This window comes from Dendropsophus ebraccatus, chromosome 3 (genome assembly GCF_027789765.1).
Source record: "Dendropsophus ebraccatus isolate aDenEbr1 chromosome 3, aDenEbr1.pat, whole genome shotgun sequence".
In the NCBI taxonomy this organism is placed as follows: domain Eukaryota; kingdom Metazoa; phylum Chordata; class Amphibia; order Anura; family Hylidae; genus Dendropsophus; species Dendropsophus ebraccatus.
This window is the reverse complement of record NC_091456.1, coordinates 104336420-104364392: the sequence shown is the minus strand read 5'-3', so window position 1 is coordinate 104364392 and position 27973 is coordinate 104336420. Positions and strand designations below refer to the sequence as shown.

General features: G+C 43.5%; 2 protein-coding genes across 3 annotated transcripts in view; one reads left to right on the top strand and one right to left on the bottom strand.

The window, feature by feature from the left end:
• The window catches only part of CBARP (CACN subunit beta associated regulatory protein), a 29446-nt gene extending 15826 nt beyond the window's left edge, over positions 1-13620 (top strand). Inside the window, exons 2-11 of one of the 2 annotated variants that reach the window (XM_069962408.1) lie at positions 3664-3890; positions 4680-4737; positions 8690-8832; positions 8917-8978; positions 9463-9625; positions 9775-9970; positions 10074-10229; positions 10313-10505; positions 10898-11060; positions 11227-13620. In XM_069962408.1, the coding sequence (XP_069818509.1) occupies positions 4690-4737; positions 8690-8832; positions 8917-8978; positions 9463-9625; positions 9775-9970; positions 10074-10229; positions 10313-10505; positions 10898-11060; positions 11227-12310 (2208 nt within the window). In that variant the 5' untranslated portion in view covers positions 3664-3890; positions 4680-4689 and the 3' untranslated portion in view covers positions 12311-13620. Of the gene's footprint in view, positions 1-3596; positions 3891-4679; positions 4738-8689; positions 8833-8916; positions 8979-9462; positions 9626-9774; positions 9971-10073; positions 10230-10312; positions 10506-10897; positions 11061-11226 lie in introns of those variants that run through there. The other variant, XM_069962407.1, reaches the window with a different exon arrangement.
• STK11 (serine/threonine kinase 11) overlaps positions 13175-27973 on the bottom strand; it is a 64513-nt gene continuing 49714 nt past the window's right edge. The window contains exon 9 of the mRNA XM_069962409.1: positions 13175-13609. The gene's annotated coding sequence lies outside the window, so the exon portion shown is untranslated. The remainder of the gene's footprint in view (positions 13610-27973) is intronic.

Genomic DNA, 27973 nt, shown 5'->3' with positions numbered 1-27973 from the left:
GGGTCATATTGTGGGTACAGAGTCGCTTTAATTAACTTCTGACCAATGTTAGAAATACAATACAGATCAGGGATGCATACTACACATTTGGTAGGAATGCATTCTAGGAGCATATTCAAAAAATATACTTCTAAAAGTATACTCTGGCAAAAAAACCATGATACCCCACAGGCCACAGGTCACACTTGTAAAAAATATTTTTTTTTAGTTGTGGTACCCTTCAAAGCAGTTCAAGGAATCCCTTAAATTTTAAGTTCAATGAAATTCTAACTCTAATGGAAGTTTACTATGCATATGGCATACGGCATATGACAAAAATGCCACTGTCTGGTCCCCGGGGGTTAACTTAATTAATTAATTAAATAAGAAAATAAAATAGTCAATGAGGGGTGTTATAGCCGGTGTTAGCCGGTATAACATGGCTGGGTACCAGTAGTCCTGGAGCATCAAAATTGGCATTCCTGAACTGGGCGATAGCAGGCTGGTATTATTAGGCTGGGGAGCGCCAAAAAATGTCCCTTCCCATCCTGGTGCTATTAGGCTGCTGCTGTTTGGTTTTTAAACCTGACTAAGAAAATGGTGGAAACTCTATGCATTTTTTTTAAACATAAATAATTATTTCGAAAAACAAAACATGTAGGGTTCCCCTTATTTCCATAACCAGCCAGGTTTAAAAACCAAACAAAAGCAGCCTATTTTTTTTCGTCCCTCTCGTCCCTCCCCAGCCTAATATACAAGCCTGCTCCACCCTGTCAAGGAGCGCCAATTTTGATGCTCTGGGACTACTGGTACCCGGCTCTCCCCAGTACCCCTCGTGCGAGGAGAATAATGGGTGGGGGTGTAAGTGTTAACTTTTTTATAACAGCTAACACTAGGCCACAACAGTCTATCTATCAGACAGTTTCCACTACTAAGCCTTTATTAAAAAAAAAAAAAACACAACAGTAACACACCCACACCCTTTGTTGAGCATATTATAAAAAAAAAAGCGCTGGTCATCGATGTCTTCTGAATCCGACTGGTATGCAGCATCTTGGCAGATAATTCTTATAGTCTGCAACACAAGGGGTTAAGTAAGGATGAATGCCATCCTCACTTAACCCTATGGTGGCCACATTGGTATCACAATGTACTCATCCCAGCAAGCCCATCCCATGCTGGGATAGGTGCAGTGCTGGAGGTAGAAGGGGCTCCCCATTGATACTTACCACAGACATCTTATTTCTTTACCAGAGTGTAGCACACTGAGCTACAAGTGTGCCAGGCTCTTGTTCTACAAATCTGAAGACAGTGAATCAGCCGCTGTGTCATCTCAGCCAATCAGCAACTGAAGAAGTGTTTCAATAGAAGGGTAAGTTAAAACTACCCACAATCTGACCCCCCCAAACCACTTGTACCTTTGGATAGCTGCTTTTAATCCAAGATCTGCCCTGCGCTCCATTTGTCAGGTGATGCAGTTATTGTACTAAAAAACAACTTTTAAACTTATAGCCCCGTGCCCTATGGGCGTGGCTTAGAATATCTGTGCCCTAACTTTGCACCACCCCTCCGTCCCTCCTCCCCACCCTCTTCATCATTAGGAATACCACTGTAACATTTTCTCCATGCTGAACATTTGCACAGGTGTCTTAATGATCCAGCCCATGTGCCGGGCTGACACAGCTGACGAATAGTAGGCAATCTGCCTGGAGCATTCCTAATGATGAGGAGGGTGGGGAGGAGGGACAGAGAGGTTGTGCCAGCCTAATGCATACACAATCTAGGCCTCTTCCGTAGGGTACGGGGCTGCCAGTTTAAAAGTTGTTTTTTAGGACAATAACTGCATCACTTGCCAAACGGACCACAGGACAGATCTTGGATTAAAAGCAGCTATCCGAAGGTACAAGCGATTTGGGGGGGGGGGGGGGGGGGGGGGCAGATTGTGGATACAGAGTCGCTTTAAGTCTGTTCTGATGGTAAATCTAGGCATAGAGGATGTTCCCTTGTCATGGTTACAGTCTTAGGAGTAAAAAGATCACTAAAAAGATCTCTGCACTGTCCATTCATATATTTGTACATGGTGATCAGATCTCCTCTACACGGGCCAATAGTGAGGAGCAAGCGAGCACCAACCTATCAGATATGCACTTGCTTGCTTCTTGTTCCCCGCTTGCTGCCTGGGCTATTACATGTGTCAACAGCGAGTGGGTAAGAGCGTGTGGGGGGTGCAGGAGGTCCTATTACACGGAGCAACGGCCAGCAAACCGTCATTATTGTTGAAAACTTTTTCAACATGTTGAAGGACAAGGATCAGCCGACATTGTGCATGTCAGCTGATTGTTGCCTTTTAACAGCTATTAGATCAAACATCCGACAATCGCTTGGTGTAATAGGGCCTTTATTCTAAACTAAACCCAAGCCTGATAATCTGTTTTAGTACTGTAACCCACCCATTCCCTTAATGGCCTTGGTCGCCCTCCTCTACACTTGCTAGAGTTCAGCAATGTCCTTTATATATTAGAGCTGACAATGTACACAATATTCCATGTCTGGCAACTGATTTATAAAAAGGCAGAACTATGTTCTCATCTTTAGCATCTATGCCTCTTTTGATGCATCCAATTATTTTATTAGCCTTGGCAGCTGCTGCCTGGCACTGATCACTAAAGTTGAGTTTACTGTCCACCAATACCCTCAAGTCCTTTTCGGAAGCAGTTTTACCCAGTGTTTTATTATTTAGCACATAACTGTACTTATTATTTTTACAGCCCAAATGCATAACCTTACATATATCCACATTAAACTTCATTAGCCATTTCTCTGCCCAAGCCTTTAGCTTCCCTAAATTCCTCTGTATTGCTATATTAAACTCCTCTGTGGTGATTACTTTACCCAGTGTTATCTGCAAATTCTACTCTGTAGCCCCTCTACAAGGTCATTAATAAACATATTAAAAAGAAGTGGACCCAATACTGACCCCTGTGTTACCCCACTAGTATGTTCCATCAATAACCACCTTCTATTTTCTATCTCTCGGCCTGTTACTTACCCATTTACATATATTTACATATACTTACCCATTTACATCCGTCGGAACTGTTTTATTGTGGATTAGTGTTTGATGTCACTACGTCCTGTGTATAGTGATGAGATCCACTGGGAATGTAAGCATGTCATTTTTGCTACCTATTCGTGCACAAAGCAGTTGTGACATGTGTGGAATCCCCATAATTTAGTGCTTAGGGCAGCAGGAGCTGTAACCACTAGGCAGGATGAATATAAGCCTGCTAAGAGCCGATAGTGATGAGAAAAGCCCAGTGCTATGGCGCCCTACACCCCTCTAGCTGTGTACCCCTCCCCATCTGTCTCCGGAGTCCACTCTTATTCCTCTCCCACTCACATCTTAGCCAGATCCCCTCGCCTCAGTTCTCCTCATTTGCCACCTCCTATAAATAATCACACACGGCTATGACTCATCCACTGTCCCCCGTGTCAGCCTCCGCCCACTCCCTGCGTGCGGTGCCAGTGCCTTGTAACCAGTGCACCAGCCTGGCATAGATCCTGCCATGACTCACACTATCCCGTAGAGTCTTCTCCGCATCCCTGTGTATACAGGTCCTGTCACACGCAGCTGGCTATATGAGTTCGCTAACTTGCAGCATCCTTCTCCCCTCTCGCCATCAGTGAGCTTCTCCTCTCCCACCACCACCTCCCCAGCCTGTCAGAGTCACGTGTCCCGAATGGGCGGGACTTCTTCTTCGGGCTTCATTCATAAATCCTGAGGCCGGTGACTGAGCTGCAGCTTGAAGCCGGACCCGGAGGTGAGAATCTGGCATTGGGCGCCAGGCCAAGTCAGCGAGCAGTGCATCGGTGCCAGCTGTAGGGTCTGTGGCAGATCCGGAAGGTTACAGGTAGGCACTTTCTGCCTGTAAGATACCAACCATTTTTTTTTATCAGTTTGCATCCTTATTGCCCCGGCATCCTATGGGCACTCCCTGGGCATCTTTTGGGTACAGCAGGTAGGTCGCTTCGGCATTGATGGAGCTCAGCATGGTATCAGGATGCACTTTGTAGCCTCGGCATCCGTGTGATGAAGAGCTGCCTGGACACCCAGGAGGCATCAATTGGGCATCACATCATTTGGGTGCTACAGAGAGCCAAGGCCATACTTGAAGATTTCTATGTAACATAGGTTGTGTACCCAAGAGGTAGGTGGGGCATTGCTGTTCTCATAGCAGTTGTAGAATGTGTTCATGTTGCCATTCTGCATGATGATGGAGTGGGCACTGCCCAGGTGCCATCCAGACATTACACCAACTTGGATGCCGGCCTGTAATGATGAGAAGTGCTTGATGCTATTTCTGTCTGACTACTGAGGAGGCTGTGCTGCCAGATGGAATGATGTCTTACAATGTACAGCTATGCTGAGCCCTGTTTCATTGACACCAGCATCTTGTTATGGGCAACTTGTTTGTTCCAAAAAACTGGCACCCACTGGGTAGTGATTCCATCCAGCACACTGGAGAAGTCAGCCTCTACCCCTGTACTGTGGTGGCTGTGCCCATCACAAGCTCTGCTGGCTCCTGCACTGTGTGATGACATATACTTCTGCATGAAAATGAACATTTACATCAATATGAAAGATTTCCCTTGGTTTCAGCCCCTGTATTCTTCAACCCCCCTACTTTTTATTTCTGCAGGTGTCAGATCATGAGCAATGAGTCACCTGCATGGGAGAATATAACTGACAGTTCCACGGTGAGAATCTCTGCACATTATTATATATTCATACAAATAGACTGTTCTGCTACATTACTATTGATTTCGCCACAGGGATGCAAAATGTGACATTGAATCCAGGCATTTGATCAATTGCACAGGGCTTGTTTTCTTTCATGTTCCTATTAGGGGTGTGTGTATTATAGTCCTTTATTATGATTACATTATATAACCTGTATTCGCACATCACAGCCTCCACTCTCCTTGTCGGTAAAAGTAGAGGTTTGATGCTTACGTCATATATAGTGTGAACTGCTGCTTTACCTGCAACAAGTAACAGAAGAGCATTGAGCTATGCCCCAATGTTTATGGCCTGCTTATGTTCTTGTCAAGAACCAGGACCGTCGCTTAAGTCAACACTGCATCAGCTATATAGGTTACAAGTTAAAAGTAATGACAGATCTGTATTCTACATAGCAGTTCAAAGAAAGTATCCACATCAATTATTGCTGTATTGGGGCATCCTATATCCACTTCAGATACATACGCTGCCAATGTACTATACTGTATTCAGTAGTTTCTTAATAAAGCATTCAATAGAGTAAGTATGCTCTTAGTAGATTGGGGATTTTATCACTTAACAGTGGTCCCATATAGAGACATTGTAGAGCTGTCTCCATTGTAAAACCCAAAGTGGCATAGGCCTCAGAACAGTTCCTGGAGCCCCTCACTGAGTGATCGAATAGGGGTGCGAGTACATGGAAGGAAGCTTCTGAATTTTTTTTTAAATAAAGATGCACTTTAAAGGGGTTATTGAGCACCACCCCTGTCCCCAGGCTGTGTGTGGTATTGCACTTCAGCATCATTCAGTTCAATAGAATTGGGCTGTAAAACCATACTCAAACTGAGGAAAGAAGAAGCACTGTTTCTGGAAAAAAAAGCAGACAACCCAGACGCCTGGACAACCCATATATAGGGGTAGACTGACATGTAGTATTTTGTCAGTAATTTTTGTTATTTCATTTTCTGGTTTCGACTAAAATACTGTCCAAAACATGTGAACTCAGCCTTAAAGGTAATCCATTACCATTAACTTATGGTCTGGAGGAGCATCCTGTCTGGCCACATCCACAATACTTTTGTTTGCTTGCTCAGTCAACATACAGGGATGCATACGTAGTGGATGCAGGTTCAGTATAATGGTTTATTGTCCCTGGTGCATCTAACTGTTGTCCTATGTTAGAAGACTTGATTTACTCTTACAATGAACTGTGAATCCAGCCACCCTTTACAAATGTTCACAGAAAATATGTGTAGGTTACTTAATTATGATTCCACCCCCTCACCCATAAATAACATGTTTCAATGCTCTTATTGAGGTCCCTATCTCAGCTACTAGAACCTCCTGTATGATGAAATCATATGGACTGTTCCACTCAAGTTCTTTATAGGGGAAGACACTTTTATTGCAGTTACTGTTGATGATTATACAGCTTTTGTCACAGTTATAATGCAGGAGGTGACAGATCACCACCCCCAACTGTGTATTTACTGAGGATACTAAAGGTGAGCATTATTAGTTTTCCTCCAGTAGGCACACCATCAGATTTGAAAGGAAAGATGGTGGATGATCAGAAGCAGAGAGGACAGTGGACTATAAGAAAATGCAATATACATGTTCCATGTCAGACACTTATAGTGCTAGCTTGCCCCTATTGACTTTAAGGCTGTGTTCACAAAAGTAAAATCGAATCAAAATATGGCCGTAATGTTGAGTGAAAGATACAGCTGTATGTTTGTTGTAATGATGTGTTCTATGGAAGTTGTTGGGGAATTGGCCATCAGTGCCCACACAAGGAAGAGTAACTAACATGTTCATTATTTAGGACCTGTTTTTGAAAGGAAAAAATTCTGTTTTATTTTCACTCAAAATTAGGCCATATTTGGTATCATTTTATTGTGTATGAAGCACCCCTATGATTTTTATTAACCACTATACAGCTAGTCAGCCAGTATATATTATTCAACTTGTAATGTATTAACTCATTTAGTTGTTCCTTTCTGGTGGGTCACAGTGATCCCCTGGAACATACATATTTTTTGTACTTTCAATGAGGTTGCCATTTTAGCTAGAAACTTCTTTTAGAGTTATTGATGAGGATTATGCAGCTCCTGTCAGTTATAATGGATTTGTTGACATTTCAGCCTCCCTAACTTTATTCTTATAGTCTCTTAGCTTATTTATTAATATATAAAGATGAGGATTGTTACACAGACCTTTAACAAGTAAAACTTTATATTAATATATTATATTAAAATATTATAATTTTTTAATAAAAAATCTTCAAAAAATTCATTAATTAAAATAAAGGAGAAAAGGTGTCCACAGTACAACATGCCAGGACAAGAGCACACATTGGAATTAGGATGGAAAAGAATCACTATGTCTCATATAAAGAAACATTGTATCTAATGATGGGTAAACATGGACCAACACTCAATTGCAAACCAAATACCCAAATACACATACACAGTAAAGTGCCAAGACCATGCAGGATTCTCCTTGATAAAGCCGTGATCTTGCAAACGCATGTCGGGGGTTGGCACCAGGACAACACCCCGGGTAAGAGGTGGTTGTATGTTTATACATACTGATAAGTGGTTCAAATGCTGCACATTAGGCATTTATACAGTAGAATAATAGTGGTCATTGATATATGCTTTTGGTTATTGATGCCAATCTGCATTAGCTAAGGCAAGATTGAATTATCCTGCATAGTCTTGGCACTTTATTGTATGTGTGTATTTGGTTTACAATTGAGTGTTGGTCCATGTTTACTCATCATAGATACAACATCCCTATATGGACATAGTATGTGATTTTTCTCCATCCTAATTATCATGTGGGCTCTTGTCCTGGCATGCTGTACTGTGGACACATTTTCTCCTTTGTTTTAATGTAATGTGTTGAATCATTAATTTTTATTAATAAAGTATAATATTTTATAAGGAAAAGAGAATTATGCAAATTTTTTGGTGTTATATTTCAAAATATACTGTATTAGGGCTATGTTCACACAACCTATCTTTTCGTAAAACTATGGCCGTTGTTGCAATCAGCAACAACGGCCGTACTTTTTACAAAAAAAATATACGTTGCTTAGTCTTCTATGGAATCCCGGCCGGAGCGTATACACATGGTATACGCTCCAACGGGGATCCCTAGCGGCGCCGCAAACAACTGACATGTCAGTTTTCTGAGGCCGCTATTCATTGACTATGGAGTGAGCGGCTCCGGACGTTCGCTCCATAGCGTGCAGTAGGAAGTTCTGATGTGGGCGTGCATGGATGTGCCCGCATCAGAACTCTGCGGCCGAAAAGATCACCCGGCCGGTCTAATACTGCGTCTGAACAAAGCCTAAGACTGTAATTTGGAAAATACGGTGTTATTAACTGTCCTTCAACAAGGCAGATATGGAAATGGCTCTATCTGGCCATGTGATGCTATGCTGATGTATCATGGGATTGATAGCAGATTTAAAAGGGAAGTCATGAAACATGAACGTCAAGATGGTGGCTACTCATTGGTTACTTGGCACAGATGCATTAATAAAATGTGTGGATACAGCAGAGCTGTGATAAAACAGAGGACACTGCAGGAATAGTGGTGGTGAGTGTGCATTATATGTATAAGAGTTGCGTGAGAGCTTCTTTATTGGGATACATGAAGGAATATTTTAGGCATGTATTGCAGTCTTTTTAGTTTAAGAGAATTTAATGTATCTTATCCCTTGAAATTGCATGTCTTACATATACATCATTATTCAAAATCCCCCACATAAGAGAAAAAGAAAAGATTTTATAAATCATGAAGATTTATAAATCACCAAAAATTAAATCTTTGGGTATTATAAAGCATTAGTTTTTAGGAAAACTCAATAACTGCCTATATCAGGACCTTCAGGAGTGACACTCTGATTTGTCACTGCAGGCAGCACCGGGAACATCCACACAAGATGGGTACGTCTTGCTCCTGGTTCTGTTGTCCATCTTCATTGGAGGAACACTGCTCCTCCTTATTGGGGTCTTGATCCTTTGCAGGCGATGTTGTGACTCACGTCTGAGATTATCCAGGTAGGGATTTTTTTTTTTTACTTTTAGTTAGCAGATGTAGATTTTTGATGTGGAAGTTTATGGTTATATTCTTTTTTTTTTTAGACCCAGTGATGATGCAGAGAAAACAAACACTTCCTATGTGGATGAATCCCAACCCACACATGGTAGGAAAATACTTTCAAAGTAATTCCACCCATTTAAAAAAAAAAAAATTCACTTTTCAGACTGTGCTTCATGAAGAAGTTTGGCGAGTATCAATGTGCAGATTGTTTTTCTCTTATAGCATTTTCATTGTTTTGCTTTCATGCCTGGTTGATAGTGATTGGATAAAATTAGGAATGGTCCGAAACTGCCGAGGTTTGGGTTCGTATGAACCCAAATGCTCAGCATCAGATTCCCGCTGTCTGCCCACTCCGTGGAGTGGGTGGATACAGCGGGAGGACCGCCTGGTAAACTGGGATACACAGCCTATGGCTATGGCTGTATCCCAGTTTTCCAGGCGGTGCTCCCGCTGTATCCGCCCTCTCCACGGAGCGGGCAGACAGCGTGAATCATTACGAACCTGAACCGAACTCGGTTCAGACCATCCCTAGATAAAATTTCTCTTTTAGGATAAATTTGCTTCTTATTACTTTACTAATTTTACAGATATCACCATCAGGATAGAGGATGCAGAATCTCTTTCAGCTTCAGGAACCCGAGATGTGGAGTCTGAAAGATTCCTAGGCACTTCGTCCTGTGGTCGTCGGGTCTCATTTAATGAGGGAGCATTATGTGGACAAGAAAAGAGAGAGCATGAAAGAGGAAGGAGGTATAAATCAGACCCCCAAAAAAAGAAATCTTATAAGCAATATGGAAAAGTTTCATGCTAAATAGCAAAAATGAGTTTAAAACTTAAAAAGATGATGGAAAACTGATGAATTAAGTAACAGTTATTTGTACAATACCTATTTGTTCCAGGTACACTTTAACAGAGGGAGACTTTCACTATCTGAAGAATGCCCGACTGACACTTCCCCCTCTTCCTTCTTTACCACCAACTGCTTTACACATCCTAACAATTCATGAAAGTGAGGGCGGTGACAGTAGTAGCAGTGGAGCAGCATCAGACACACATGCCACCTCTCCATCCAAATCCAATATTTCCATTTACCAGGTTAGTGTTGGAGAACCTGTGAACTTTATTCAGTCCACTTAGAAGCACTTCATGATGTTTTTTCTCTATTCTTTTCTTCACTTTTTACTCTTTTCTTTACTAGCCTCCTCGAAGTCCTCCTGCACCACTTAGTAGACTTTCACTCAGTTTAACTTCTGCGCTTCCCGGGGATGCATACAACTCTGTTGCAGATACAAGTTTTATAGAGACTCCCACCTATAGTCCATCATTCTCTAGGCAAAGTCCTACCAACAACAGAGTGAGTACACATAAATCAGAATTTATATTAAATGTGAAAAGAAAGGAAGCAGAACATTACAGTTTTTTTTTTATGTTTTCCAGTTTGACCTCAGCAGTCATCTTCCTCAGGGTGGCGCTAGCTCAGATGTTAGTAGCACACGAAGTCAGGGTGCTGTGCTTCACTTCTTCAGCCGTCTAAGGCGTCATGCAAGCTTAGAAGGAGCAAGCCCCTATCTAAAAATCAAGAAATGGAAACTGGGCAGTGTCCAGAGAGCAAGCAGCTTAGACACCAGAGGTGAGGGGGAGGAATGGCCTGGATGCACAAGATGAAATAGAAGCAGCCTGTAACCTGAGTCACGGATGGGGGCAACCTGGATTTCTAAGGTGATGGGAGGGGTATAATTTGGATAACAAAGAGTAGGGTTAATAAAAAATAAAGCGGGGGAGGGAAACTAGGATCTCAGTTGGGAGTTTTACATAAAAATAAAAAAGACTAATCAAATGTTTATGCAACATCTTTAAATGGAAGTAGTATAACAGAATGAGTGGGTAGTGTATATAAACAAAACTGATTTTTTTAAAGGAATATTGAGACAGCCCTTTTAGTCAAAAAGCAGAAAGAGCAAGACTGTGGCTGTTCATAAATAGATGTGTGATTACTAATAGTTTATTGACTTCACTTTACAGGTTCTCCAAAGCGGCATCAGTTCCAGCGACAGAGAGCAGCAAGTGAAAGTGCAGAACGTGATGACATCATACAATACATTGCCCATACTAAAGACACTGGTTTCACTTCAAACCAAGGATCTTTCATCCAACAGCATGGCACTCCACCACATTCTCTCGGCAGGTATTCTTCTATTACCCTCTCCACTAAATAAGTAGGGAGCCTTACTGTACATGTAACTGAATAAAAACAAGTTTGTCTTAATTATTTTCAGGTTCCTTCTTACCTTAGATGTATAGGAAGATATTTTTTATTTCAGTGCTCCTTACCATCTTTTTTTTTTTACCAGGCTAGACCATGGCGAAGATGGGTCACTGGCTGATGTAGGAAGCACAGAACAGAGTCAGCTTCCTCCCCAGTGTGACATCTGGAGCCTACGTGCATCACTGGAGCTTTGTGCCTCTGATCAAAGTAGTAGCAACAATGATCGTGATTCTGTTCGCAGTGATGCAGAAAGTGTTAGCTCCTTAAGTGGACTCCCTAGCCTTCCTTCCCAAGATCTGCCTGATGTTAAGTCAGGAAAGGGGCAAGATGCAGAGGCTGGTTCCAGAAAACTTTTGCAAATGGACAGTGGATATGCCTCTATTGAAGCTCCTTGTCGACCACCAGAGGAGTCCTGCAACCCCAATAGGGACAAGACTGCGTCGGAAAAACGACTGTTTTTCACACATGCTGGACGGAAAGGGACAGTATTTGAGAGTCTGGAGGGTCGCATATATGAACAGGGTGCGTCTGGTGGAGAGGAAGACAAATGGTTTCCACACCATGCTTCATCTCTCAGTCCACGTGAGACACTTTCTAGACGAGATTATAGCATAGATGAAAAAACTGATGCCTTGTTTAATGAGTTTCTTCGGCATGACCCACAGTATGATGATTCCCCCCTGCGCATCAAGCATCGCTCTCGTGCTCATTTGCGTAAACAGTGGCAAAGGACAAAGCAGTACAGTGATCCAGGTATCCGTTTTCCTCCTGCCCTGGAAAGACATCGTGCTTCCCCCCTACGTCGAGGAGACAGCACTAGCTACCTTCCTGACACACGGTACCACAGTATGCTACCACGAATAGCAAGTTCTACTGATGAGGAAGGACCTGATGGCTGTCCATTAAGCCCCGCCTCACTTACGCCTGAAGACAAAATTCAGGCAATAGAGGAGGAACCATGTGAGCATGGGCCTGCTGCTGAGGAACCTAGGCCTCCTGCTGAAAACCCTGATCAAGATTATGGTTATGGCCCTCAAACAACAGAGCTTCTGGACAAGATAGGTGCAGGATTTGAGGAACGATTGTACCCAATCATACAGAGGACAGCATGTAGTCCTGAGAGACTTTGCACAGTAGCACATATCTCTCCTGATCACAGTCCTGTGTAGAACAAACAATGTCTGTCTTCAGATGGGAGACAGGAGAGTAAAATGGGATTAAGTGACTGAGCTGAAAAGCAGAACACTTCCTGTATAGCGCAGTGCCAAATGATGCCAACCCAGTCACTCATTTTATCCACTGCTACATTATGTGCCATACGAACACAAGCATGACTGTAAATACAGGCAGCACATATAGAACACACTTCACAGACAGCATGGGCATACACACTACATTATTCACAGTGACATGTACAGTTATCTTCCAAGCAATATGAAGTTTCTTCCTGAAAGCCCTCAGGGACCCAGCATTAGGGAAATGGGGGCATAGGATGGATGCAGTGGCTTTCATTGTGGTTGCTGCAGATCCATTACTCCCTACTCAACTACTGAACCTACAGGCACGAAGAGTGAGATTGATGTAGGGTCTGTGACAAGCGTGCGTGGAATTTAATATTTATTTATTCATTAATTTATTTTATTTATTTTCTAAAGCTGCTTTGTTCCCGGGAGATGGTGCAACCTTGCCTTTGTATTCCAATGTAGCACACAACTGGGTGCAAGACTTTTTCATGCTCTCCCCAACATCACTGTGCATCCCCCCACTTATTAAAATGAGACAGTACATATTAATGACAATGACTGAGTGTACACCATGTGTATAGAGATAGGGGCTGTGTCAAGAACTGAAGAACAACTGCAGTTCCTAGGATTCCCATTTTGTTGTGGCATGTCATACTGATCCTGTTATACGTTTCAAGTTTGATAGCAATGTTGTAGCAAGTAACATCTAGGAGTGTTGTATAGAACTACGAGCCCCCAAGCCACCCAGTCAGCATCTATAGTTATGACCCATGCTCAGGAAGCAGAAACTAGTGGAAACCAAATAAACGTTTAATCACTAAGGAGAAAATAAACAACCTGTGGCAGTTCACACATGGCTCCTTTTCTCCAAATGCACACACAAATGCTGGATTTGGCTAAAGGAGTATGGTGCTCCCTTTCCTTCCCCAGTTTTGCATTTTAATGTGTATGAGGGCTCAGATAGGGCTGATGATGGGATCTTCACCTCCTTTATGTATAATACATATGGTATGCAGCCAGACAAACAAAGTGGAGCAAGAAGTAAGTTCAAGTCATAAAGTGCAGCAGATGCTGGACACTGTGCAAGTCCTAGAGGTCCAGAAGGGATAAGGGGGATAGGAGAACAATTAAAGGGCATTCCCTTTACTGCAGCAGTTCGGCTGTAGCGTCTGTTGGGTACAATCTCTCAGAGTGAACGTTGGAGGAGTCTGCAGGAACGGATCACTGCATAAAGAAAAAGAAAATGGGTAAGGGTGAGTTATATATTTATAATTATAAAATTATTTGCACTGTTTTAATAAGGAAATGACAATAAATTACAAGAAGGAAAACTATATATGTACTTTTTTCTGTTGATTTACTTTACCACATTTCTTTGGAATTAACTTGGAAATAAAAGTGAGATTTACAGTACACTCAAAATAGAAATTTCCCTTTTAAACAGAGACAACCACCATATCTCATTATTCAAGTGTACCTATTATTTCAACAAACTTCTGACATGTCACTCACATGTCAGAAGTTTGTATAGATGAGGGTCCAGGTGTTAAGACCCACGCCAATTGCTAGTATTAAAGAGGCAGAAGGGCACAGCTGCAGAAGCTGGGCCCCTCTATCTCCCCTATACAGAATATATAGTAAAGGTCTATGGGACTTTCTGTATATAGGAAGTCTCATAGACTTCGAATAAAACCATGGACCACTCACTAAAGGTGTGCAGAGTGAACATGAAGGCGCACAGTATATGCCTACCTTCACTATGACATATCAGAAGTTTGTTGACATGATAAGTATTAAAATTTTGCATATGGCATATGGAAAAGTCCAGCAAAATAAAAAAATTTTTACAGTGTAGGCAGGTGGGTGCAGGAACATATTAAAAAATCTATATCTGTCCCTTTAACGCCACATTACTGCTCTAGGACCCCAAACAGAATTGTAATGTGGCAGGAAGCCAGGAGCAAATGAGTTCCGGTGGTCAGACAGCTGGTGCTGCAGGGTGCACAGGGATGGGTAAGTATACATTCACTGTACATGCACTGTAGTTTTTTATTTTATCGAACTTCTCCTTTAATAGTTAACCAGTAGAGATGAGCGAACCGGGTTCGGGTTCGAGTCGATCCGAACCCGAACGATCGGCATTTGATTAACGATGGCTGCTGAACTTGGATAAAGCTCTAAGGTTGTCTGGAAAACATGGATACAGCCAATGACTATATCCATGTTTCCCACATAGCTTTAGGGCTTTATCCAAGTTTAGCAGCCACCGCTAATCAAATGCCGAAAGTTCGGGTTCGGATCGACTCGAGCATGCTTGAGGTTCGCTCATCTCTATTAACCAGCTTTCGCTCCTTATCAGACCTGCAGGTCTTCCTTCTGCCCACAGCACTTGTGCCATTTGTGGCATGTTTTTTTTTACTGTGCTAAATAAAAAGAAACCTCGAAAGGTAGAAGGGGTTGGCCAGTTTAAAAAAAAAGTAATAATAATGAAAGATCACATGAGCAACACAAACCAAACTGTCAGTCATCGGTGTCTCAGAAAAATAAGAGTTCATCTGTACAGGTAAAGTTTCTATCTTGTCCCTTATTCCATTTAAAAATATTAATGTACAAGTTGCCATTATGTAATTTATTTAATTCACCAGCATTTTTCCATTGCTGTGCTTGATTCAGCTGGACTATGCTGTAAAGGGCCTGGATTATTTCATGGCTTGTCAAAGCAGTGTACTCTACTAGCTGAGGGTACTATACACATCCCTTCACAGCTGAACTATTTGATTTTGTGACTTGTTTTACTATGTCCCCGCAAACCTACACCCTTAAAGTACTAAACAGAATGACAACAGAACTCAACACGCAAGACTTCACTACCAACATTCTTATTAAAATTATAGGAATATCCATCCAAATAAAAAAAATAAAATAAATTTGCTGAAATAGTATTGTATAAAAAACGTTTTTACATTCTTACTTAATATGTACAAATTGACCAACTGTAATTTTCATGATGCTCTCAATGTGTAAAAACTAGTATGTGACCAGTTAAGAAGGTCAAAATCGCTGGTGATCACTTTATGTATGCTAAACATTTTAAGGGTATAAACCCACACACCGTATATGCAGCGTATTTACTGCTGCGATTCGCAGCAAACTCGCAGCAGATTAGATCTAAATAACTGAACACAGCATCAAATCTTTACCAACAAATCTGCTGCGTATTTGTTGCATATCTGCTGCTTATACGGTGTGTGGGTTTACACCCTTATGGTAGGATCCACAAATCAGTATGTGTTACTGCAACCACTTGCTGGTCTGTCATCTAGGCTTGGATGCAGTGCCTGTGTATCTAGTGACCATGAGTAGTCACCACAGGTAAACAGTTCTTCTATCTCTTCCAAAACCAATAGTCTTGCAAGGAATAAAAAGCCAAATCATTTCTATTATCAAAGAATGTAAATCCATCCTAATGGTATAGCAAAGCAGTACCTATATAATACAGAAAAGACCTGTCACCATCTACCATATAGTGGTCCCTACACTTAGGGCTTATTCCCATGTCCTATATTTTACAGGCCCTGTAATGGAGTGTTGCCCTGTCTGGCATGATGTATCAATATCATGCCAGGAGTGGGACAACTGTTTGAAACTCTGCTAGGGCTACACTGCTACAAGAAGGGTAGTAGAGAAGAGCCCAGTAACTACAGGCCAGTTAGCTTAATGTCTGTAGTACTAAAAAGTATGGAAACCCTTCCAAAAAATATAATGGATCACCAAAAAAATCTGATGGATCCAAACCAGCATGGCTTTACTGAAGGCAGAACTTGTCAGACTAATCTCATTCGACTGCTTGTCGAGAATTGGTGAGCAGAAAAGGAAGGATTGTGCCCAATGCCGGCGCCTCCCCCACTCCCCCCAAAACGGCTTCCGTTGCCTCCATAGTGACAGGGAGATCAGCTAGCATTTCCGTGCTGCTAGCTGTCTCCCTCCCGTGCCGCCTACTGCTGCCTTTTGCACTGTCCTCCAACCCTCTTCCTTCTCTTGCCAACCTCTGTCCTGCCAACCTGTCCCCTCTCCTGCCACCCTCTCCCATCTCCTGCCCTGGATCGGTGGTGATATAGTGTCGCTCCGCTGCTTTTTTTTTTTTTTTTATTAAAAAAAAAAAAAAAATCTTTTTTTTCCTGTGTGTCTCCGCCCCCCCCACCCCCAGTGTGCCACCCAAGTAAAAAAGTCAAAAAACCCACACAAATAAAAAAGGAAAACTAGTACATAAAACATACACACTAAAGAAAAAAAAATTGGCCACAGGTTCTCGGCTGAGGAGGCATACGCCTAGATTGCCTCTGATACTGAGACAATCAGTGAGGGAGAAGAGGAAGATCCCTTGTCCCTTCTTCCTTCCTCATTGTCATCATCATCATCATTTAGTGATGATGAGCCCCCAAGGCGTCGCCCCAGGAAGCCCCCTCAAGTGACCCCACCTGCACCCCAGTCCCTGACACGTACAAGCCACAGATTTCTGAGTTTGTTGGGGTCACTTTTGGGGGGTTTACAATGTTTTGGCAGCACAGGGGCTCTGCAAACCCTTCGTCCTCCATTCTGGCTAAATCCAGCTTCCAAAATCCAAACTGTGCTCCTTTCCTTTGAAGGCTTTCCGTGTGCCGGCTTTGCACTTTGTGTCCACATGTGGGGTACTCCTGTAATCGAGAGAAATTGCTCTACATGATCAGTGGTTTACTTTTTCTTTTTACCCCTTGTGAACATGAAAAATTCAAAGTTACACCAACGTTTTAGTGTGAAAAATTTAAACTTTTCATTTTAACAGCAAATTGTTCTATATTTGTGTCTGTCACCAGTGGGATCCATATGCTTGCTATACCTCTTGTTACATTCCTCTAGGGGTGTAGTTTCCTAAATTGTGTCCCTTTAGGGTTTTAGGTTTTGGCACCCCAGAGCCTCTGCCAACCAGAACTCTACAGATGGCTACTGCATCAAGGCTGGATCCTGGATAAAATGGTGATGTCATGACCCGACTCCCAGAGCTGTGCGGGCTGTGGCTGCTGAGGAGGATGATGGCAGGGGGACACTGAAGGGACACTGAGCATCCTTTTGCCATCATCCTCTCCAGCAGCCACAGCCCACACAGCTCTGGGAGTCGGGTCGTGACATCACCATTTTATCCAGGAAGTGAAGCATTGATGCAGTAGGAAGTGCGGGTAAAAGAGCACTTTATAAGCATTTCCTGTAATAAGTGTATATTGGTGATTGGTATAACTTTTGGAAGACAATACTTTAATAAAAATTTTCGCTGGACTACTCCTTTAAGTCGGTACTCCGGCATTGGTATATATAAAAAAAAAAAAGATGTTATGCTTACCTTTCCCCATTTCCCTGATGTCCTTCTGCCTTGTTTCCCAATCCCCCGCTGACCGCAGCCACTGCTGACACATCCACAGACAAACCAGCTTTGGTAGTGACAGCTCGCTCAGTCACTCACAACCATGGTGCTGCCCCGCCTCGGTCAGTGATTGGTTGAGCGGACAGTCACTGACACAGAGCCCAGAGAAACAGCGAATGAAACCGGGGGAGCATGGAGATGTCCACAAACGTGCAGCACTGCCCACACAATTATCAAGACTTGCTTCAGCCTGCTATCTTACAGCCTGACACAGGGCAGTAAGGAAATACAGGAGGATACCTTTATTTAGTCTTTAGAGTGGATTATGCGCCATTTTACTGCAATGAAGAGTCAAAGAGGAGTTGTGCCTCAGTGTTTGTGCCACACTCTTGCACACCTCACCACTCCTTCCTCTTCTTTATGAATAATCACCTGTCTAGAAACTGGGTTCGATTTCCCTAATGCAAATTAAATATAGTTAATGTACCATTTTTCTCATTATTTTGTCATTTTAAAAAGTGCAAATAATTACCAATCAGGTCCAAATTAGTTTTAAAATTCAGTTGTTTTTTATACAATGATGAGAAATAAATAATAATAATAATAAAAAAAAAACCCAACTATATTTCATTTCCATCAAAAGAATTGAACCTAGGGGGAAAAAAAAAACTATTAGGACGTCTCTAGACAGGTGATTAACCTCTAGACCGATGCAAAACTTAACCAGGCAGCAGAAATTATTCATGAAGAAGGAGCAGGAAGCAGTAGTATGGCACAAATGCTGAGCAATAAGTCCTCTTAGACTGTTCATTACAGTAGGAGACCAGAGATTGCGCACTCCACAGACAAATTACCAAAAGGTAATATGCTCACAAGCTAACTGCCAACTACATCACACTGTCAACACCCCGGGTAGGGCCTGGGTGCTGGCAGATTTCCTTTAATTGCATTATGGAGGCTTAGAAACATAGGCAGAAAAAGATCATCTGGTCAGTCTGTTCCTATATTATTTACTTTTTTAGTATCTTATGACAGATATAGGTTTTATCCCAGACATTTTTCAATTCCGTTACTAACTAGATTTACTATTTATGAAAAAACACTTCCCTCCCAAACCTTATTTAGGCATCGATCATGTCAACCCTCTTTCTTCCAGACTACACAGATTTAAATTCCTAAAGCGTACCTGTGATTAGGCAGCTTTACCCAATCAAGGTGCAGTCACTCCTGCCTCCGGAAGATCAGGTAACTATGGATATAACCATCCTGGGTGAGTTCTGTGCATTCAATAAGTCTCAATCTAATTTAATAAGGCGCATTAACTCATGTTATGCTTTAGATTGTTTACCATTTTTGTAGCCCATCTTTGGGCCCATTCTGTTTTATCAATATCTTTGGCAAGATAAGCCAAGGTTTCCCTACTGCCCGGTTGCACTGGTGGCTCATTTTAAAGCTAATACAAACGAATACATTAGTTAATACATTACCCTTATATCCTTCTCTTCTGAAGTCTTTGTTAACACAGAACTGCCCTTGTGGCCCCCCATATGTAACCAGTCTTTGCTCTGAATATACACCTTTAACAATGACCCACTGATATTTTTCCTTCAGCCAACAACAAATCCACTGAACGATTCAGGGGTTAAGTCTAATTTTTACTAACTTTTCTATCAGGGCTTGATTGGGAACTGTATGAAAGGCACTTGTGTGAAAGAGACAAAATCGGAGGAAAATAAAGGCAGAAGTGTTGTGATTGAGATTTTTTATTTCATTTTTTTTTTTTTTACTTTTGTGCATTTTTTTTTTGTTTACCATTCCTTTAACCCCTTAACGACATCGGGCGTAAATTTACGCCCTCGCGCCCTGGTACTTAACGCATCAGGGCGTAAATTTACACCCGATGTTTCCCCGATCGCTGTGTGTTCGCACACAGCGATCGGGGAAGATGGCCTGCTATAAATCATAGCAGGCCATCTTAGCTTCTCGGTACGGGGGGTGGTTAACACCCCCCGTGCTTATGATTGACGCTATTGGCTGATCAATTCAGATCAGCCAATAGTGGCGATCGGAACCTTTCCGGGTCATCGGTGAACCGGCTGGTGTTCACGGCGATAGGGCCGGTGGCACGGCGATCAGAGTCCACAAAAATAGTAAATACCTGCTCTGGACCCCTCAGCTAGGTAGCCGAGGGGTGCAGAGCAGGTATTTGTACATTACTCACCTGTCCTGGGGTCCTGATCGGCGTCTTCTTCCGTCCTCCGTCATTCCGTCGGGTCTTCGGCTATTTCCGGCGGTCCCCATCGTCTTTTTTCGGCTATTTTCAGCTCCAGCCTCATCTTTTTCCGGATTTTGCGCTCTGCTGCCCTCTAGTGGCTGATATGTGTAATACACTTATCAGCAGCTACAGGGATGTTCAGAATGTAGAAAAAGTTTTTGGTTTTTTTGTCCAATTTATTTTTTTTCTATCTTCCATCGCCGCTGAGTGTTGATCAGCATCGCACGAAAGTGCGCTGCTAATCAGCAACTCCTCCTTTTTGGCGTAGGGTGTTTTTTTTCTATATTCTACTGCCACGGTCTGCTGATAAGTGCCGCACATAAGAGCGGCATTTATCAGCAACTCCTTTGTTGGCGTAGTTTTTTTTTTTTATACTTACTGTAAAAAAACACGTAAAAAACACTACATTACACCACACTACATTGAATAAAGTTTGACACTACACCACTACACATTTACATACCCCATATACTAGTCCCCGTATAAAGATGGTTTTCGGCGTCGGACCCATACGTTATTATTGCCTCTGACACCGAAACAGCCAGTGAGGATGAATAAGGGGGGATCCTTCTTTCCTCCATTCATCCTCATCATCCAGTGACGTGTCCGGGGGTAGCGTAGCGTACGCTGCCCCCCAGACACGTCTTTTCCACCAGTACCGTCCCAATAAGAGATGACGGTATGAAATTCTCCAAACTCTGTGAGAGTACCTCAGGGTACACTTACAGATTTAGGGTACGTGCACACTGCGGAATGGCGAAGGATAACCCTTCGTGCATTCCGCAGCTGGCACCCGCCGGCGGACTAATGCGGGCGCGTGTCTCCACCCGTGTCATAGACTCCAATCTATGCATGGGCGGATTCCATCGTCCATCCAAAGAATGAACATGTTGGACGGAGAGCGGAATCTGCCCGTGCATAGAATGGAGTCTATGACGCGGATGGAGACGTGCGCCTGCATCACTGCCGGTGGGTGCCAGCTGTGGAATGCAAGAAGGGTTATCTGTCGCGATTCCGCAGTGTGCACGTACCCTTAGAGTGTATGATGGAAGGGACACCCGAATCCAGTCCCCCGATTCCCCCCCCCCCCCCCCATCCTCCGAGTTAGTGGGGAGATAGTTTGGGACCTGATCTTCCCACTGCTGGATAAAGGTCACCACCTGTACAGGGATAACTTTTTATACCAGCACCCCCTCTTCCGGTCCCTCGCTGCCCGAGCTGCTGTAGCTTGCGGCACGATCTGTACATATCAGAAGCAGTAATAAAGCCCTAATATTTGGCAGCCATGGAGCGAACCCAGCGCTTCTGGATATGAAGGGCCCCGTATCGCACCAGGACAACATTCTCCAGGTGACGTCCAAGGCGCACCACACGTCACTGGAGTTCTACATTATCTAAATTCCTTCCCTTATTCCTATTTCAGGGGTCACGTTGATCCGGGGATTATTCTGATCGCCATTATGGAGTCGGGAAGGAATTTTTCCCCTGTGATGAGGCTACTGTTGTCTGCCTTACAAGGGTTTTTTGCCTTCCTCTGGATCAACACAGGTTGAATTTGATGGACACCTGTCATTTTCAACCTTATAAACTAATAATTGGCCTAATACCCCCAAATAAATTAGAATTGTCCCTTTTCCCCAGCTAAATAGATATGGCCGCCAATCCCATTAGAGGATGCCATGATGCAATTACAAAGCCTCTGTGCGGCCAGGACAGTAGAAACCCCTCACAAGTGACGCCATTCTGGAAACTACACCCGATAAGGAATCTAACAAGGGGGGCAGCGGGGATATGGCCCCCTGGTGACAGCCACATTTGGGACGTGAAAATGAAAAAAATGGTATTTTTTATTTTCTCGGCACATGTTCTACGTAAGTGCCAGTCACCAGTGGGGTCCATATGCTCACTGCACCCCTTGTTAGATTCTTTATGGGGTGTAGTTTCCAGAATGGGGTCACTTGTCGGGGGTTTCTACTGTCCTGGCAGCATAGGAGCTTTGTAATTGCGACATGGCCTCCATCCTCCATTCCAGCCTCTAAATGGCGCTCTGTCCCTTTGGTGGCTTGCCCTGTGCCCATATGGCACATTATGCCCACATGTGGGGTATTTTCGTACTCAGGGGAAACTACCCTACACGTTTTGTGTTCATTTTCTTTTTTAACCCCTTGTGGAAATGGAAAAAAAAAATCAAGGCTAGACCAACATTTAGTGTAATTTTTGTAAAATTTTTTACTCTAAATCATTAATCTTGTCATGATTTTTTCATTTTCACAAGAGGCTAAAAGATAAAAAAAAAACACTAAATGTGTAGCGCAATTTCCCCTGAGTACGGAAATACCCCACATGTGGACATAAAGCGCCATGCGGGTGCAGGGTAAGCCTCCGAAGGGAAGAAGCGCCATTTGGTTTTTGAAGGCTGAATTTGGATGGAATGGATTTCGAGGGGCCATGTTGCATTCAAAAGGCCCCTGTGTTGCCAAGACAGTTGAAACCCCCCACAAGTGACCCCATTATGGAAACTACACCCCTCAAGGAATGTAACAAGGGGTGTAGTGAGCATATGGACCCCACTGGTGACGGGCACAAATGTGGAACAATGTGGCGTGAAAATGAAATATTACATTTTTTACACTATAAATGTTGGTTTAGCCTTGAACTTATTTTCACAAGGGATTAAAAGAGGAAAAAAAAACAAAATGTGTAGAGCAATTTCCCCTGAGTCCGTAAATACCCCACATGTGGACATAAAGCGCCATGTGGGCGCAGGGCAAGCCTCTGAAGGGAAGGAGCGCCATTTGGATTTTGGAGGTTGGATTTGGCTAGAATAGATGATGAACGCCATGTCGCATTTACAGTGCCCTCGTGCTGCCAAAACACTGGAAACCCCCCACAAGTGACCCCATTCTGGAAACTACACCCCTCAAGGAATCTAACAAGGGGTGCAGTGAGGATATTGATCCCTTGATGACGGGCACATTTGTGCCATGAAAGTGAAAAAATGAAAATATTCCCTTTCACGTCACATTGTTCCACATTTGTCTCGTCACCAGTGGGGTCCATATGCTCACTGAACCCCTTGTTAGATTCCTTGAGGGGTGTAGTTTCCAGAATGGGGTCACTTGTGGGGGGTTTCCAGTGTCTTGGCAGCACGAGGGCTCTGTAAATGCGACATGGCCCTTGAAATCCTTTCCAGTGAAATTCAGCTTCCAAAAGCCAATTGGCGCTTCTTCCCTTTGGAGGCTCGTCCTGCGCCTGCTTGGCACTTTACGTCCACATGTGGGGTATTTCCGTACTCGGGAGAAACTGCGCTACACGTTTTGTGTCTTTTTTTTCCTCTTATCCCTTTAAGAAAATGAAAAATTGAAGGCTAGAACAACGTTTTAGTGTAAAAAATAATTTTTTCTTTTTTCACGCCATATTGTTCGGAAAATCTGTGAAGCACCTGTGGGGTCCAGATGCTCACCGCACCCCTTGTTACATTCCTTGAGGGGTGTAGTTTTCTAAATGGTGTCCCTTTAGGGGTGTTTTTTAGGTTTTGGCACCCCAGAGCCTCTGCCAACCTGAAGTGGTACGGTCAAAAATGACCAAATATAACGGAGGCGTTGAAATTTACTAGGCACTCCTTTATATCTGAGGCTTGTGGTTGCGTCAAATAGCGCAATAGGGCCACATATGGGGTATTTCTATAAACTGCAGAAACGGAGCAATCAATATTGGGGTGCATTTCTCTGGTAATAGGTTTATAATTATGAAAAATATTGGATTACAATAAAATCTCTGCACAGAAAATTAAAATTTTCAAATTTCTTACACACTTAGCTTTTATTTCTGTGACTCCCCTAAAGGGTTAAAAAAACTTTCTGGATATGCTTTTGCAGGGTGTGGGGGGTGCAGTTTCTGAAATGGGGTGCTTTGTGGGGCTTTCTAACATACAGGCCCCTCAAATACACTTTAAACCTGAACAGGTCCCTAAAAATATCTGATTTTGAAATTTTACTGAAAATGCTTAATGTTTTAAGCTTCCTATTGTCTAAAAAAAAATGAAAGATCGTTTAATAAATGCCGCCAACATAAAGCAGACATGTTGCTAATACTATTTAATATATAATTTATGTGGTATAACCACTTTCTGTATAAGCAAAAAAGTTTCAAAGTTGGAAAAATGCATTTTTTCACGTTATTTGGTTTTTTTTCATAAAGATTCGTTATGAGTATCGACTCCAATTTTCCAGAAATGTAAAGAACAATATGTCACGAGAAAACAATCTCAGAATCAGCCGGATAGGTAAAAGCATCCTGAAGTTATTAATGAATAAAGTGACACTGGTCATATTCATAAAATTTGTCTCTGTCATTAAGGCCATTTCAGGCTCTGTCCTTAAGGGGTTAATGGCTGCCTATATCAGGGGCGTAACTAGAAATGGCTGGGCACCATAGCAAACTTTTGATTGGGCCTCCCCCCTCGATCGACCACTACGCCATCAACACACTCAGCTCTACACAGGTTCTGTACACCATATACATTACAGTGCAGTTCGGTGACTCACAGGGGACATCTTCTCTGATCAGAGTTGTTTCCTTTTCATCTTCTTCTCCATCTGCCCTGGGCCATTACGAGAACTTCTCCGAGTCACGAATCCACAGAATCTGCCAGACAAACATATAAGGCTCCTCACTCTGGCACCATCCTCATCTCTCTACAAACTGCACATCTGTATTGGCCCCTTTACTCCCTCATTTAGTGGGTAGCCCTGACACTATGTGACCCCCTTATAGTATATGCCCCTCTGTGTATTCCACCTTACAGATGCCCCCCCGTGTTGGCCCCTTATAAATGACTCCCCTGTGTTGTCCATCCCCCTCCTAGATGGTCACCCATATTGTCCCTTATATTTTCCTCCTTATAGATGTCCCTCATGTTGTCCCCCTACAGATGGCCCCCTTGTGTTGTCACCTATAGATGCACTCTTATTTGGTCCCCCTATAGATGGCTCCCTGTATAATCCCCCTTATAGATGCCCCTCATGTTGTTCCCCCATAGATGGCCCCTCATGTTGTTCCCCCATAGATGGCCCCTCATGTTGTTCCCCCATAGATGGCCCCTCATGTTGTTCCCCCATAGATGGCCCCTCATGTTGTTCCCCCATAGATGGCCCCTCATGTTGTTCCCCCATAGATGGCCCCCTGTATTATCCCCCATGGATGGCCCCCTGTATTATCCCCCATAGATGGCCCCCTGTATTATCCCCCATAGATGGCCCCCTGTATTATCCCCCATAGATGGCCCCCTGTATTATCCCCCATAGATGGCCCCTCATGTTGTTCCCCCATAGATGGCCCCTCATGTTGTTCCCCCATAGATGGCCCCTCATGTTGTTCCCCCATAGATGGCCCCCTGTATTATCCCCCATGGATGGCCCCCTGTATTATCCCCCATAGATGGCCCCCTGTATTATCCCCCATAGATACCCCCCTGTATTATCCCCCATAGACGGCCCCCTGTATTATCCCCCATAGATGGCCCCCTGTATTATCCCCCATAGATGGCCCCCTGTATTATCCCCCATAGATGGCCCCCTGTATTATCCCCCATAGATGCCCCCCCCCCCGTATTATCCCCCATAGATAGCTCCCCTGTATTATCCCCCATAGATGGCTCCCCTGTATTATCCCCCATAGATGCCCCCCCCCGCCCCGTATTATCCCCCATAGATGGCTCCCCTGTATTATCCCCCTTTGGAAAGCAGATTTAAAAAAAAACAAAAAAAAAAAAACACAACTCACCTAACTCCTCGTCGACTCTTTTCTCTTCTCCCCAGGGGGGCTTCCTGGGCAGCACTGGTACCAGACTCCGCGTCCGCCGGGGCTATTACTTCTGGCGCAGGGAGCGTCTCTAATATGCGCTTCCTGTGCCGGAAGTACAGGCTGGGGGCGGATGCTGAGCTCTCTGGTACCTGTGCTGCCGGGGAAAAGACGGGACGCAGGGTCCTATCCCCGGCAGCACAGGTACCAGAGAGCGAGCGTCCGCCCCCGGCCTGTACTTCCGGCACAGGGAGCGCGTGTTAGAGGCGCTCCCTGCGCCGGAAGTACTAGCCCCAGCGGACGCAGAGTCCAGTACAGTGCTGCCCAGGAAACCCGTGGACCCGAAAAAAGCTGCAGCACCCTGGCCCCTTAGCAGCCGCTATGGCGGTGGTTCCACCCCTGGCCTATATTTAGAAGCTCAGGTATACAAAGGCATGGTTCTAAAGCAGTGGTACATGACCTGTGGCCCTCCAGCTATTGTAAAACTACAATCCTATTATACCTGGGCACTGCGGCTTACCAGGCATGATGGGAATTGTAGTTATAAAACAGCTAGAGGGTCGCAGGTTGTGTATCACTATTTTGCAGTGTTGACCCTTCTTCAGGACCTCTGCAATTCTCCCTGGCATGCTCTCAATCAACTTCTGGACCAAATCCTGACTGATAGCAGTCCATTCTTGCACAATCAATGCTTGCATTTTGTCAGAATTTGTTGGTTTTTGTTTGTCCACTTGTCTTTTGATGATTGACCACAAGTTCTCAATGGGATTAAGATCTGGGGAGTTTCCAGGCCATGGACCCAAAATCTCTATGTTTTGTTCCCTGAGCCATTTAGTTATTACCTTTGCTTTATGGCAAGGTACTCCATCATGCTGGAAAGGCATTGTTGATCGCCAAACTGCTCTTGGACGGTTGGGAGAAGTTGCTCTTGGAGAACATTCTGGTACCATTCTTTATTCACGGCTGTGTTTTAGGCAAGACTGTGAGAGAGCCGATTGCCTTGGCTGAGAAGCAACCCCACACATGAATGGTTTCAGGATGCTTTACAGTTGGCATGAGACAAAACTGGTGGTAGCGCTCACCTCGTCTTCTCCGAATAAGCTGTTTTCCAGATGTCCCAAACAAATGGAAAGGGGATTCATCAGAGAAAATGACTTTACAGTCACTTTACAGTCCACTCCCTGTACCTTTTGCAGAATATAAGTCTGTCCCTGATGGTTTTTTTCTGGAGAGAAGTGGCTTCTCTGCTGCCTTCCTTGAGACCAGGCCTTGATCCAAGAGTCTCAGTCTCACAGTGCGTGCAGATGCGCTCACACCTGCCTGCTGCCATTCCTGAGCAAGCTCTGCACTGCTGGTAGCCCGATCCCGCAGCTGAAACACTTTTAAGAGACAGTCCGCCTTGAAGTTCTTGATGATGCGATAGATTGTTGACTGAGGTGCTATTTTTCTAGCTGCGATACTCTTCCCTGTTAGGCCATTTTTGTGCAGTGCAATGATGACTGCACGTGTTTCTTAACCATGGTTAACAAAAGAGAAACAATGATGCCAAGCACCAGCCTCATTTTAAAGTGTCCAGTGGTGTGATTCTTACTTAATCATGACAGATTGATCTCCAACCCTGTCCTCATCAACACCCACACCTGTGTTAATGGAGCAATCACTGAAACGATGTTAGCTGGTCCTTTTAAGGCAGGGCTGCAATGATGTTGAAATGTGTTTTGGGGGATAAAGTTCTTTTTCTAGGCAAATATTGACTTTGCAAGTAATTGCTGTTAAGCTGATCACTCTTTATAACATTCTGGAGTATATGCAAATTGCCATTTTAAAAACTGAAGCAGTAGACTTTGTAAAAATGTATATTTGTATCATTCTCAAAACTTTTGGCCATGACTGTAGAGCAACGCCCAGATGTTTTAAATGGAGCAGAATACTAAACTCAACTACCTCTTGCATCTCCACAGAGAATGAATGGAGCAGCGGGTCACGCACTCTATTATAAACAAAGGAGCCGATCTAGAGATCCAGAGGACCTAGAAGTCAACCCCCATATATCTTACACTTATCATCCATCCACAGGATAGAGAACAAGTAATAATAAATCAGAAAACCCCTTTAA